This window comes from Embiotoca jacksoni, unplaced genomic scaffold (assembly GCF_022577435.1).
Source record: "Embiotoca jacksoni isolate LCO1_2020_lvr unplaced genomic scaffold, fEmbJac1.0.p SCAF_78, whole genome shotgun sequence".
Classification (NCBI taxonomy): Eukaryota; Metazoa; Chordata; class Actinopteri; family Embiotocidae; genus Embiotoca; species Embiotoca jacksoni.
In genome coordinates, this window is record NW_027185434.1 from 290,001 (window position 1) to 303,561 (window position 13,561).

Below are 13,561 nucleotides of genomic sequence, written 5' to 3' on the forward strand. Positions count from 1 at the left end.
AGAAACGGGCCTTATTTGACTTCACAGGTCGCCTGTCTGTCGCTCACAGATCCAGTTTTCTTCTCTGTGAATAAACATCTGGTAACTCGGCTGGTATCAGCGTTTCCACACCCACTCTGAAGGGCTGACCAATCAGAGAGCAGTGTCGGTGGTTAACCGCGTTTGTCCCGCCTCTCCTTCACTGCGATTGGACGACTGAATCACTGAACCTTATCAAGCTGCTGCTGTTCATTAAAGCTCTTAATAAATATTCTGCACTCAGGAAACAACTTTTTGGTAGCTGCAGCGGCAGCAGAGGGTCGGCCGGTTTTGGAGCATGCTGATTGGTTAAAATGAACCCGAGGTCTACGCCCAGTAGGATGGAGGGTGGACAGACCCAGATATTCAGTGAGACTGGGTTCTGGTCCACACGAGGCTGCCTCACTTTTCACTGCTTAAAGCTGCTGCACGATTATGATCTCACACAACGAGGCCTTAAAAACTGAAAGCTGATACGAAGCTGTGAGGATGAAGATGATGATTATGATGATGAAGATGATGACGAAGATGATGATGATGTACCTGGCAGGGGTCGGCAGCAGCGACAGCCTGAGTGGCTTTCAGCGCCAGCTGGCAGATGTCCTCCTCGCCGGTGATGATGAGGTGGGTCACAATGAGGGTGAGGGAGGAGGGCAGGCGCTGGCTGGACGACAGGGCGGAGCTGACGGCCAGCAGCCAATCAGCGGCCGCCGCTGGATCAACGGCGACCGTATGGAGCGTAGACACGGCCACGCTGAGCTCACCGTACCAGGAGGTGAGAGGGAGAACCAGCGGAGGAGTGGGCTGAAGGAGGAGACGTGTTCAAGAATAAAATCAGAAAACATGATTTCACTTCATAACAATATAAAAACATTAAACTTAGGAAAGAGAACGAATAGCAAACAACACCGAGATAACTGATGGACACATTTTATTCACTTTGGATTTGATGAGAGAAGTTGAATGGGAGTCTATGGAGCCGGAGGCTTTTTGGAGCCGACCTCTAGTGGCACTCGCTGGTATTGCAGCTGAAGACACTTCTGGATCAGAACCATTTTACAGACCTGAAGCTACAAACTCTTTTATAAACAGTCTGTGGTTGATCCCAAATAAATATCTTTGTTGTCAGACTGCTTTTTCCATCTGAAATAACCACGTTAAATCTCTATGTGTTCTATTTCTATACCAGTGTTTGATTGGATTTAACTGATCTGTGTGAAGAGGAAGGCAGCATCACATCATCAGAGTCTACAGTTTGGAGGCAGGAGGAGGAGAGGTGTGGAGCAGCTACCTGTCGGGGTTCACCTGTCGGCCTGCTGATGCAGCGCAGCAGGCTGCTGGCCAGGCTGGTGTTGAGTCGGTGTGTTTTCGGGTCAGCCAGCGGCTCGGTGATATCGGAGCAGGAGAGGAGCTGCAGCACCGGCAGAACCAGGACTGGACTCAACCAGGGACACACTTCAGTCTGTTCGGGGGTTAAACTCAGTGCTGCAACAAGCAGGAACAGTAGAAATGGAGTCGTAGTGTTAATGAACCAACGTGGGAAAACTAGTTATTTATGACAATTCCATGTCTGTATTTGATTTATTGTGTGTAATTCTCTTTCTACATATTTGATTTCAGTGCTGCTGATTCACATTAAAAATCAGCCAATGAGAGAAACACAGGAAGACTTTTATTGTGAAGAAGCTGCATGAAAAACGACATTGTTAGCACCGTTAACGACGCTCCTAAGAACATATCCGGATTCTGCTCATTCTGTAGCAGCTGATTTTACAGGCTGTGAGCAGCGGCGGCGGCGAGCTGGTGGACGAAGAGCTGCAGGCGTGTGCAGCATGAAATCAGACGGCGGTGTCGATTATTTTTCTTTTAAAAAACAGGACTTCATTTAGAAAAGTCTGGACAGGTAGACATGAAAACTACCGACTGAAGACATCATCCAGAAACTACATGATGATGATGACAGAAATGAAATGTGATGAAGGAGTCAGTGAGGGGGAGGGGGGGATGCCTGGCCTTGGGTTTGTTTCCTTCTGCAGGACTTTGATCGGTTCAGAGCCAAATTAATTTAAAATCGCTTCATCTGCACGTCCGAATGAATTTGTGGTGAGCAGAGAGTCTGAGCGTGACTCGACTGAGATGCACAGACCTCCTCTCTGGAGAGCAGAAGACCAGAACAGGGTTGCGATCCTGGTTCTGACCTCTTCAGTTACCTTCTACAACCCTTTTGCACATAAATCAGAGTGTAGAAACAACGTTTGTGGTGCTGCAGGTTTAGTTTTACCCAGACGGAGCAGGCTGGTCTGCTGAGCTGCAGGAGCCTCCAGCAGGAGCAGAGCCACGCCCACCATCAGCTCCTCCACCGGCAGCTCCTACCAAACACACACAGCTTCGGTCAGCAGACAGGCTTCATACACCATATCCGTTCTGATCTCAATCTTCTGGACCTCGATGAGTCACCTGATGGCTCACGAGCAGCAGCTGCTGCATTAAGCTGAGGAGCGGTCGGCAGTCTCCGTTTAACTGGAGGCAGCGCTGACAGGCACACAGCAGCTGCAGCAGCAGCTCGGCCCTCTCGGCCCTCCAGGACTCTCCGGAGGCCCCGAGAGCTCGAAGCAGAGCGTCCACAAACCCACACAGCTCCAGAACCGCCTCCACGCCGTCCACCTGCAGACACAGACGGGCCAACGGATCTTTACTGGACCGCATATTCACCTCACAACATCCTGTGGACAAATATATCCACGCTATCTGAGCCCAAATTTACTTGTTTGACCATCAGAAAGATTTAATACCAAACATGACAAAGAGAAGCAGGAAGTCTTCACATTTAAAAAGTAAGAACCATCAGATGTTTGGTATTTTTATTATTACTATCAGAATAGTTTCCGATTAATTTTCAGTCAGACAATTTGAAAAATAAACAAAATATTGCACCTGTGATACTAAATTAAATATTGTAAACACAGTTGCATATTGATTAAAAATCTAAGCACATTTAACTTCTAATGTCCCGTTTGTGTCTTAATATCTTTGATTATCAATAATAAAATATCATCCATAATTGTTCAATTTTATAAAATAGCTGACTGAGACCAAAAAGCACTTCTGACTTTAAAAAAATATGTTTGATGAGCTAAAAACTACATAATGATAGTTATATATTTGACTAATGTCAGCTACATAACTAGAGTCACCTGCATGTGTGGAACCAGCTGACAGAGGCAGAGCAGCAGGCACTCAGACGCCGGGGAGGTCTTCTCCGGGTCGGTGCTGTGCGGCGCCGACCCGGCTGCTGGCTGCAGGGGCAGCAGCACCCTGAGGAGGGCGTGTCGGAGGAGGGCGTGTTGCGGCTGCCTCGGAGGTTCACAGTACAGGAAGCGCAGGAAGGGAGCCAGCATGGACACATACGCCGCTTCATTTCTGCACACAGACAGCAAATCAGAACCGCAGAGTCCGACTCCAACTCAGAGACGGGTTGGTTCATATCAGTTCAGCTAAAACGTCCTCAGACTAAACAAGAAGTGTGATTGGAGGAACGTGCACACGTCAATCATTCCTGCCTAACAACAGCTGATGAGTCTTCACAGCCTTTAAGGGTCATGCAGTAAAAGGGGTTGAGTGATTGGATGGTGCGTTCAAGGCCCGTGTGGCGGCCGTGCTCGCCTGTCAGCAGCCTGTCGGATGAAGTCATCGATCTCCAGTAGCAGCGCCGGCCAGCAGTCGGCCCGGTTCTCCAGGGCGCTGATGAACGGGTGGGGGCTGCTCCTGCAACACAAACAGAACCAAGCACCGCTCGTGTTCACAGATCCAGTAATCCAGGTTCTGATCTGGATTCTGGTTCCACAGAGACCTGATCTCAGTGTCATGGAGTCCTCCTCCTGTCCTCCACTGTCCTCCTCCTCCTGTCCTCCACACAACACTCCGCCTCCTGTCCTCCTCCTGTCCTCCACCTGCCCTCCTCCTGTCCTCCTCCTGTCCTCCTCCTGTCCTCCTCCTGTCCTCCACACAACACTCCGCCTCCTGTCCTCCTCCTGTCCTCCACCTGCCCTCCTCCTGTCCTCCTCCTGTCCTCCTCCTGTCCTCCTCCTGTCCTCCACACAACACTCCGCCTCCTGTCCTCCTCCTGTCCTCCACCTGCCCTCCTCCTGACCTCCTCCTGTCCTCCTCCTGTCCTCCTCCTGTCCTCCACCTGCCCTCCTCCTGTCCTCCTCCTGTCCTCCTCCTGTCCTCCACCTGTCCTCCTCCTGTCCTCCTCCTGTCCTCCACACAACACTCTGCCTCCATTCATCCTGAACTTGCAGATGCATTAGCATGAGACTAAACACTGGGGTCAAATCCTGAAGTGTGTGTGTCATTGAGCTTGAGGCCTACAGAGGACCAGAGGTTAACACAACAGGGCTGGTGTGTGTGTGTGTGTGTGTGTGTGTGTGTGTGTGTGTGTGTGTGTGTGTGTGTGTGTGTGTGTGTGTGTGTGTGTGTGTGTGTGTGTGTGTGTGTGTTCCATCAATCATTGTGTCTCCATGTTGAGGAAGTAGGTTCACTGATGGAGCGTGTCTGTGACCGGCTGTGACCCCCCCCCCCCCCTCTGTGTGTCTTGTCTTCACAAGGTCTAATCTGTCTAGCCATCTCTTCTCCGACCCCCCCCTCCCCCCAGGTTCCCCGTGGCCGTCGCCTCATCTTCTCTACAGCTCCCATCCATCAGCCCACAGCAGCACAAAGGAAGAAGACCAAGACTCCAAGTTCACCGTTAAATTGGAGCGCCGGCGGACGGAGCAGGTAACACCCGTCTAACACCCGTCTAACACCCGTCTAACACCCGTCTGCAGCAACACCTTGCTTCCTCCGACGACTACAGCTTTCTCCTCTCTGAGGGGACGTCTGGCCTCAACCTCTGGGCCAGTTTACATTATGAACATTATCCTTTACTTAAATCTTTCAGAAGAACACTCCTCCATGTTCAACAGACCTCATTTTACATGGTCTGATTTCTTAGATTGAGATTTAGATTCAAATTTAAGGGACACACACGTACAAAGAGATATCGGTCCTCATATTTGCTGTGACTGACACTGCTCATCATGCTAACTACCCAGACACAAACTAAATTACAAGGACCAATGAAACAGGATCCATGAAAGGGCTTCATCCCTCCCCATCTCCTTCAGAATACGTGTTTCCGTATGAATGTTCAGATCACCAGTCGACAGTAGAGGAGCTGACAGGCCAGATGAAATGAGTGTGTGGGAAAGCCTGCAGGGGGCGTTGAGGACAGACAGGACCAGCATCACATGAGAAAGGAGGACGGAGCCTCGGTCCCGCTGGGGGCTGAAGGGCTCGGAGCCTCGGTGGCAGATTGCACGGGGCCGCCGAGAGCAGACGGTCAACAATGGGCACCAGTGTGCATCCTCCATTAATCCCGCAGCATTTACAGTCACCCAGCGGTGCCAGGCCGGACGACCAATGGCGGGTCAGACTGCCCGGCCAATGACGCCACCCTGCTGCCCTCAACACATTCATCTTCCCACCGGGGAGGGTCGGCCGCCAGACAAGACGCAGACAGAAGAGACAGGGATGAAGACAGAGCGAGAGCGAGGGACAATGGAAAGGAAGGAATACAGGAGGCGGAGATAGAGATGTGGAGGAGGAGAAGGAGAGAGGGAGAAATATTTTTTTAAAAAAGGAGGTGAGGGTATAAGAGATAAAGAGAGAAACACGAGGACACGAGGAGGAAGGGAGAAAGAAAAAGGACAAAGCAGCTCAGTCTTTTTATCACCCGCTGTAACTGATTAAGGAGGCAGAGGTACCAATCTAACACTGGAGGAGGAGGAGGAGAAGGAGGAGAAAGGGAGGATGAAGAGGAGGAGGAGGACAAGGAAGAGAAGGAGGAAGAGGAGAAAGGGAGGATGAAGAGGAGGAAGAGGTGGAGGGGGAGGAAGAGGAGAAAGGGAGGATGACGAGGAGGAAGAGGTGGAGGGGGAGGAAGAGGAGGAGAAAGGGAGGATGAAGAGGAGGAGGAGGAGGATGAGGAAGAGAAGGAGGAGGAGGATGAAGAGGAGGAGAAGGAGGAGGGGGAGGAAGAGGAGGAGCAAGAGGAGGAGGAGGCGCAGGAGGAGGGTCATGATTTAGTTTTCTTATTTCTTTCTTTTGGCTCTTGTGGGATTCCCTAATCATTTCTATAGCTGCCTTTATTTTTAGTCACCCAGATGTTCCCAGATCTGACAAATTAAGTTGGTGAGTAAAATATAATCATTACTGACAGGAATGATGAAAAATAAAGAAACAAAGGTGTAAAATAACTAGAAATGTTCTTTTCTGGGGTTCCCCAGGGATCTATTGTGGGTCCCCATTTTATTTACTGTATACATGCTACTGAAACTGGAAGTCATTATAAAGCACGGTGCCACAGGTATGTCATTCATACCCATTGTTCACCAGGTATTAACTGGTCCTCGTTACTAATGGTTACCCTCTGAAACCAGATGTACGTCTACCGTGGCTCTGGATGAGTGAGACGGACTCACCTGATGGAATAAGGACAGGTGAAGGGGGTTTCTTGGTCTCTCTGGTCGGCCTGTATCTGCAGCAGCCGTCTGATGACTTTGATCAGCCCCTGGATGTTTCTGTTCACAGCGAGAGCACAGAGGAGGTCAGAAAAACTCACGACTCCTGCTCAGGGCTGTTCAGAGAAACAGTGAAGGTTGTGTGGTTCTTATGTGACGGCCTCCGTTTCATATCCATGTGCTAAACCTCCACAATAAAATAAGAAAACGCCTGTTTGTGGTTTTACAGATAGTTATGAACGACAGTTCATCCATGTGTCTGTAGCTACAGTGCGGGTTGCCAGATAAGGTCAGTACCTGCAGGTTTGGGGTTTTGGACCTACTGCTACTAAACCTGGCAACCTTACTGTCAGGACACGACTCCAGGAAGCTGCAGGAAAGATCTCACATGTGGTTAAATGTTTTTTTTCCAGCTGATCCGCTCTGCTCAGTCTTCATGCTAAACTAAGATAAACACATCAGTGTGTGTGTGTGTGTGTGTGTGTGTGTGTGTGTGTGTGTGTGTGTGTACCCAGCAGAAGGCAGCAGGTTGAGGACACTGTTGAGGATGTAGTGCAGGTCTGCGTGGTGCTGATCCACCAGCAGCACCACGGCATCGCAGCAGGCTGAACGCACCAGAGCGCCGTCAGCGCAGCACTGCTGCCACAGAGCCTCCAACGCAGGGCCCTGACACACAACAACACACAACAGCACACAACACACAACAATACACAACACACAACAACGCACACACATTCAGGCCAGATTCAAACATAAACCCAACCCAGACCCAACTCCTACTGTGTTACGTCCTGTTTTAAAAATGCTGATTCAACAGGAAATACTTCAGTAAATTAACTACTTTTATTACAGAGTCTTTCAGCCACGATAACAACATGAGTGTGAAGGAGCTCACCTGAGCTGTGGACTCACTGATTGGACCATTTGACCCTTTTTCCTTCAGCACAGCAGCAACAAGATGTCTCACCGTCTGGAAAACAGAAACAGACACAAACGTACGTCAGATGACTCGAATGTGGTTGTAAACAGTTTCTAGATTGTTCTGATCAGATTCATCTTAAAAGAACACACGGCAGGTCAGGAAAAAAGGGATTTGATCGTTTACCTGATTAAATAAAGGTTAAATGAGCCATCATAACTCAACAAGAACCCCAAACACAAACCAATGAAATGCTCCAGACACGGTGTTGGTTGGTCCACCTGGGAACACCTGGGAACACCTGAGAACACCTGGGAACACATGAGAACACCTGGGAACACCTGAGAACACCTGAGAACACCTGGGAACACATGAGAACACCTGGAAACACCTGGAAACACCTGGGAACACCTGAGAACACCTGAGAACACCTGGGAACACCTGAGAACACCTGAGAACACCTGGGAACACCTGGGAACACCTGAGAACACCTGAGAACACCTGGAAACACCTGAGAACACCTGAGAACACCTGGGAACACATGAGAACACCTGGAAACACCTGGAAACACCTGGGAACACCTGAGAACACCTGAGAACACCTGGGAACACCTGAGAACACCTGAGAACACCTGAGAACACCTGGGAACACCTGTCTTCATCTGTTCCTGGTTACCACCAGGCTGCTCACTCAGCGGCTGACATGACAAACAAGCCTGCGACTCTGTGAATCCTTTTGTTCCTGATGTCCCTCGAGGTGTTACTTTATCAGAGCACAGATGAGCCTGCCGCCCTCCCTGACCTCTGACCCCTGAGGTGCGGTCCCGTCTGATGCTTCTATACGTTTTCTGGCCATGAGTGTATCTCTGAAACCATCCTACCTGTGGAGGTATTGTAGAACACCAGTCCAGCAGCTTACCTGGGCCTGAACGACGGGGCTGGGAAAATCAAACCGGGACTTCAAACTCTCCGTCATGGCTGCAGGTTCCACCTGAGAGCAGAAGGAACCTCCATCAGAACAATTCAACACAAGAGAACGTTGAGAGCTTGTGATCCCTCCTGCTGAACTCAACCAGATCACGTATCAGCAGCGGTGAAACAACAGCTGAGTGATGCAGCCACCTGTCGCTTCACAGCCCCGATGGGAGAGGCGCTGTTTGGAGGCATTCAGGGACACCGGCCCTTCGAAACCTGATCCCCAGCAGCGTTATCAAATTATTGGCCTGCAGCCATTACATAATTTTGCGTTAATTATTCACAAGTCATTAGTGTACCACCGCACTCAAAAACTGTCCGGTTGCTAAGCAGACGTCAGGCTCGGCCGTCCAGGTGACCGTCAGCTGTCTGGGGCCTGAACGCACCGCTGCTCACCGGCTCCTCCAGGTCCACGTCAGGCTGTTAGCAACTGGTCTACTTATTCTTTTTCTATGTTGGCTGAAATATGTGTCTAAAATAAATTGTACACACGATGTGATTTTCTTGTTTATTTTAAATGTAAATCACTCAAATAGCCAATCTTGGAAACTGAACTCATTCTTACAACTAAAGATTTAATATTTATTATTATATCATATTTTATATAAACTGGTGCTGTTTTATAGACAACATTCAACACTTCTGTTGTTCCACTAAAAATAAAACTATATTTGAGGTCAAAACTGGTGTCCTGTAGAATAAATGAAGTGCTTCCTACTGTCGGCTGATTATTTGAGTCTTTTACAAACAAAAGGGCTTATAAAATAAAGGTCTTATAGAGTTTTTGGTTTAAATGTATGGATTTGATTTCCTGACTAAGCTCCGCAATAGATTGGCAATATCTAATGGTAAATTTTACATTTCTGTTTGGATCACACAAACGAGCTTCGAGGTGTTGGTGGAGGTATTTCTGAACTTTGGACCGAGGCTAGCGGTTTCCCTCTGCTTCCAGTCTTTATGCTGAGCTAGGCTAAACATATCCTGACTCTATCCGTGAGATTGAACATCCATCTTCTTATCTGACTCGTAGCGAGAGAACATTTTTATTTTAACCAAAAAAGGGGGCCAACACCTCGTTTCCACAAAAGTTGGGACGCTGTGTAAAATGTAAATAACAGAATGTGATGATTTGCAAATCATGTAAACTCATATTTAATTAAACAAATAACTTTATTGTTTCATTAAAAATGTGTTCATTTTGAATTTGATGCCAGCAACACGTTTCAAAAAAGTTTGGATGGGTTCAACAAAAGACTGGAAAAGTTGCATAACAGGTGAGCTGAACCACAGAAAACAATCTGCTGTCAGACTTCAGCTTCCTTTTATTCTCACCGGGTTAATAATGTGAGACCAAACACAAAATAAGAGCATCATGTCAGCCAGTATGTAACTAATGCACTCCAATACATAGATAAAAGAAAATATTACATTATGAATTCTGGCATTTTTTTTTTTCCATAGATATTTTTTGGATGTGTGCGTACGTGTTTGCTTCAGATACAAACTTCTGCTCCACTAGCGGTAAAAAATACGACACTTCCCATCAACAACAACTTTTGATAATTGATTAGGCCCTTAATGAAGATTGGCTGTCCATCAGCTGTATATGATAATAAACAAGAAACCCAGAAATAGTCACTCTACTACGACGACATGATGTCAGGTTAGAAAACACTGAAACATAATTTTGACATTTCTGCCTGAAAACTGTTTTAAATATTCGACATTATCGGACTAACTGCTGTTTAAAGTTCAGACGCGAGACGTCACGTCAGAACGACCAATCAGGAATATTTATTTTCCTTTTCCTGCAGTTTCTTCTGCTTAAACATCATCTGTAAACAGACATATTGGTCTAACGGTACTTTAAACACAGGCAATATGACCCCACCCCCCACCTCCCTCCCCCTCCCTCCCCCGTTATCTCCCTAATAAGCCAGCCTGCTCTGCTCTGTCCACCTCCACCACTGCGTTCAGCTTCACCACATTGACAGGTAAGAGAGCAGCGCCTGTGAACACAGCTGGACTTCAGACACTCACTTACTGCTGTTTAATCAGTCCGTATGGAAACGACATATACAGCTCATCATGTTTATATTCAGGATTCTTAAGCTTGAAAATGTGTGAATGATTTTAAGGAGAAGCTTTTCCAAAGACAAAGTACAATCGTCCCTGTTTGCTGTGTTTTAGTTGACGTCTGTATTATTTCAACGTGGCTTCTTCAGTAGTTGAAACGCTGTCGTGACGGTGATCAGCTGAACCTTTAAAAAGTTTGTACAACAACGGTTCCAGCGGTTTCTGCAGCATATTTACCTTCCAGCCAAACAATATAGGCGGGCCGGTACTGCTAGGTCTGCAGTAGCAATACAAGCGAGGACAAAGCCGGAGCAGGGTTGTGCCAACAGCGCTTTAGAAATGACTCCGCTGAGGCTTTACTGGGTGAAACCGCACATGCTGGACGGCCACATGGGATTTCTGAGGGCTGTCAGCTGGAGGCCGAGATCACAGCCACATGACCGGCCTTCAGCAGCTCACAGCTGCTGTCAATACAACTGATCAGCTTCACTAATAACTCATCACTTTATTAGGTACAGCTTTCTGGAAGCTTTGGTCATCATTATGTTATCAATGAATCTGTCAGCCCATTAACTATAATAATGGATTTAATAATCAATTAATTGTTTTTGTTGTTTATGAAGGTAAAGTGTTAATATTCTCTCTAATGGTTGTTTTAAAACAACAAGACATCTCGGGTTCATTATTATTATTATTATTATTTAACATATAATTTATGGGTTATAGTCGATAACAGGGACAATAATTCTGGAAGGAATTTTTAAGCATAATTTTTTGGGATATATTTTTCAAACAAACATGGTTGAGTTTCACCTCAGATCTGAAACCTGCTGCTTCATTATGAACTGAATATTTCTGGGTTTTTAACCGAGTGACAGTTCATCTGTGACATTTTGGCTGCATGGAGGAATATTTTCATGCATGTTGGCGTCATGATATAAACTCCTGTTTGTGTTTCAGACTGATCAGCAGCTGGTTGGTTTTAATTACTCCTCCAGGAATGAACTCAGTGTGTTTACAGGGAAACCTCGCAGCAATATTAATCAAATAACAGCTGATAATGAAAATAGGATTTGGCAGCTTTTTTTTAAATTTTAATTTGTATCATCTTCCATATGATATTATAATACACAATCCAGATGCACACCGTCCAACACCAGATGTGTCACTTTGGTTGAACTGAACTCGTGCAGCACAACAACTTCTAAACAAAACGAACTGCAAACTGGTCACAACAGTTCAACAACTACGAACTGAGCTTTATGGGTTCAGAAGAGCCTCCAGACATCATCTTCACCAGCAGTCAGGGGTTTTAATAGACCATCTGATATTTAAGAAGTTAGTAAATGATGAACTATGAAAGTTCATGTTTCACTTCACCCCGTCGAGGACCGTTTCATGCGGCCTTACTTCCACATATGAGACTCCACTTCAACAGCCAGATGTTTGCCTCGTCCTTTAAACCACGCCGTTTGCCTCAGTCCACCTCCACCCACTTCGACATGCTGCCAGTGTCTCTGAGTATGTGACCATCTTCACATAAAACGGAGGTGAAGTTAAAGTTGACGGATTTTTCAGCGGACTTCGCTCGTGCTGATGCTGGGAAGCGTTTTCTGCAAATCCGGACTAGTTCGGCGCAAACATTACGTCACCACATCCGGAGTTACTTACTAATGATCGTAAATGGAAATTAAAAATGTTAATTCAGCTGAAATCAGGTTAGTGATGATCATAGCAGGCTAGCAGTAGCTCTGAAGCTAATGCTACCTTTATTCAACAGGCTCGTTATAATAGTTACAGGTACACTGCACGTGCTCCTGCAGCAGGTTGGCCGACATGTGAAGAATCCCACTTTACATTTATTACATGTTTCACATGTTTCCGGGCAAAGTTTACCTTCAAATGCAGCCTCCTCCAACCGGCATGGAGCTACGGCGAGTACCGAGGACCAAACCTGACGGAGCCCGGCCTGTCGCGCACCATGACGTGTCACAATTTTTTGCAACAATTAACGCATTAATAGTGTAACCATTGTTTATTACCATATATAGGCATGTAAACATGTAAACACCAGCTTTAAAGCCTCAAATAATGAGACATGGGGACTCTGGAACTGCTTTTTAAAAATAAGTATTATTATTATTATTACAAGCCTTATTTTATCAGGTGGTTTAGATACTGAGGAATAACAATATACACAGCATGAAGTGTCGCAATAACGATTCATGTTGATGATTTGTAGAAAACTGAAAATTATTTCAGTGAATTTTCAATTTTAGTTTTATTTTGCCGGTAATTGCTTTTATTTTAAAATATGAACACTTTTATGTGTTTATGACTCTAAAGTTTTTAGATTTTATCCTGTGTGTGTGTCTGTGTGTGTGTGTGTGTGTGTGTGTGTGTGTGTGTGTGTGTGTGTGTGTCCAGAGGTCCAGTTTCTCTCGTCTTTGTTTAAACCTCTAAAAACTCATTACATGACACATTAAAAGTTTTTCCAAGGAGAAGAAGAGCTCTCCTGATGCCTTGAAGTGACCGAGATGTAACTGGACACCAACGACTGAACAGAAAAAGGGACACGAGGAGCTTCTTGTAACGAAACGAAGCTCGTGCAGAAGTTTCTGTCTCCGAGGTTTTAGGACGATGACGGTTGAGATGCTGAACTCGAGGTTTCAGAAAGACGGTTCACAAACCGACGGGCGACATTACAGTTGATCGCTGCTACGTGAAGATCTCTGCTGCAGATAGTTCCCACCTCCACCCACTCCTCCACCCACCCACTCCTCCACAGACTGCCTGCAGCTCCATGATATGGAAAGCTCTGACCGGATTGGTTGTTTAGGTCTGTGATGTATGAAACCCTGAATGTTTGAATCCTGGTCTCTGGTGTTCTCTACTTCTTCCTCTCGTCATGTGTCTTCTGGTAAATTCATAAAATCCACACATGTTCAGATTATTGGACAAAACTGGATTTTCATTGGAGGGTCTAAAAGCTTTAAAGGACTTCAAGCCAACAT

At 46.5% G+C, this 13,561-nt stretch overlaps 1 protein-coding gene across 3 annotated transcripts in view; it reads right to left on the bottom strand.

The window, feature by feature from the left end:
• The window catches only part of focad (focadhesin), a 26,465-nt gene extending 13,959 nt beyond the window's left edge, over positions 1 to 12,506 (bottom strand). For 2 of the 3 annotated variants that reach the window (XM_069177906.1, XM_069177904.1), the window contains exons 1-11: positions 12,444 to 12,506; positions 8,416 to 8,487; positions 7,474 to 7,548; positions 7,090 to 7,244; positions 6,540 to 6,638; positions 3,682 to 3,783; positions 3,213 to 3,438; positions 2,476 to 2,682; positions 2,300 to 2,387; positions 1,310 to 1,503; positions 562 to 822 (exon numbers count right to left, since the gene is read on the bottom strand). In XM_069177906.1, the coding sequence (XP_069034007.1) occupies positions 562 to 822; positions 1,310 to 1,503; positions 2,300 to 2,387; positions 2,476 to 2,682; positions 3,213 to 3,438; positions 3,682 to 3,783; positions 6,540 to 6,638; positions 7,090 to 7,244; positions 7,474 to 7,548; positions 8,416 to 8,472 (1,464 nt within the window). In that variant the 5' untranslated portion in view covers positions 8,473 to 8,487; positions 12,444 to 12,506. Of the gene's footprint in view, positions 1 to 561; positions 823 to 1,309; positions 1,504 to 2,299; positions 2,388 to 2,475; positions 2,683 to 3,212; positions 3,439 to 3,681; positions 3,784 to 6,539; positions 6,639 to 7,089; positions 7,245 to 7,473; positions 7,549 to 8,415; positions 8,488 to 11,957; positions 12,122 to 12,443 lie in introns of those variants that run through there. The other variant, XM_069177905.1, reaches the window with a different exon arrangement.
• Between the last annotated feature and the right edge of the window lie 1,055 nt (positions 12,507 to 13,561).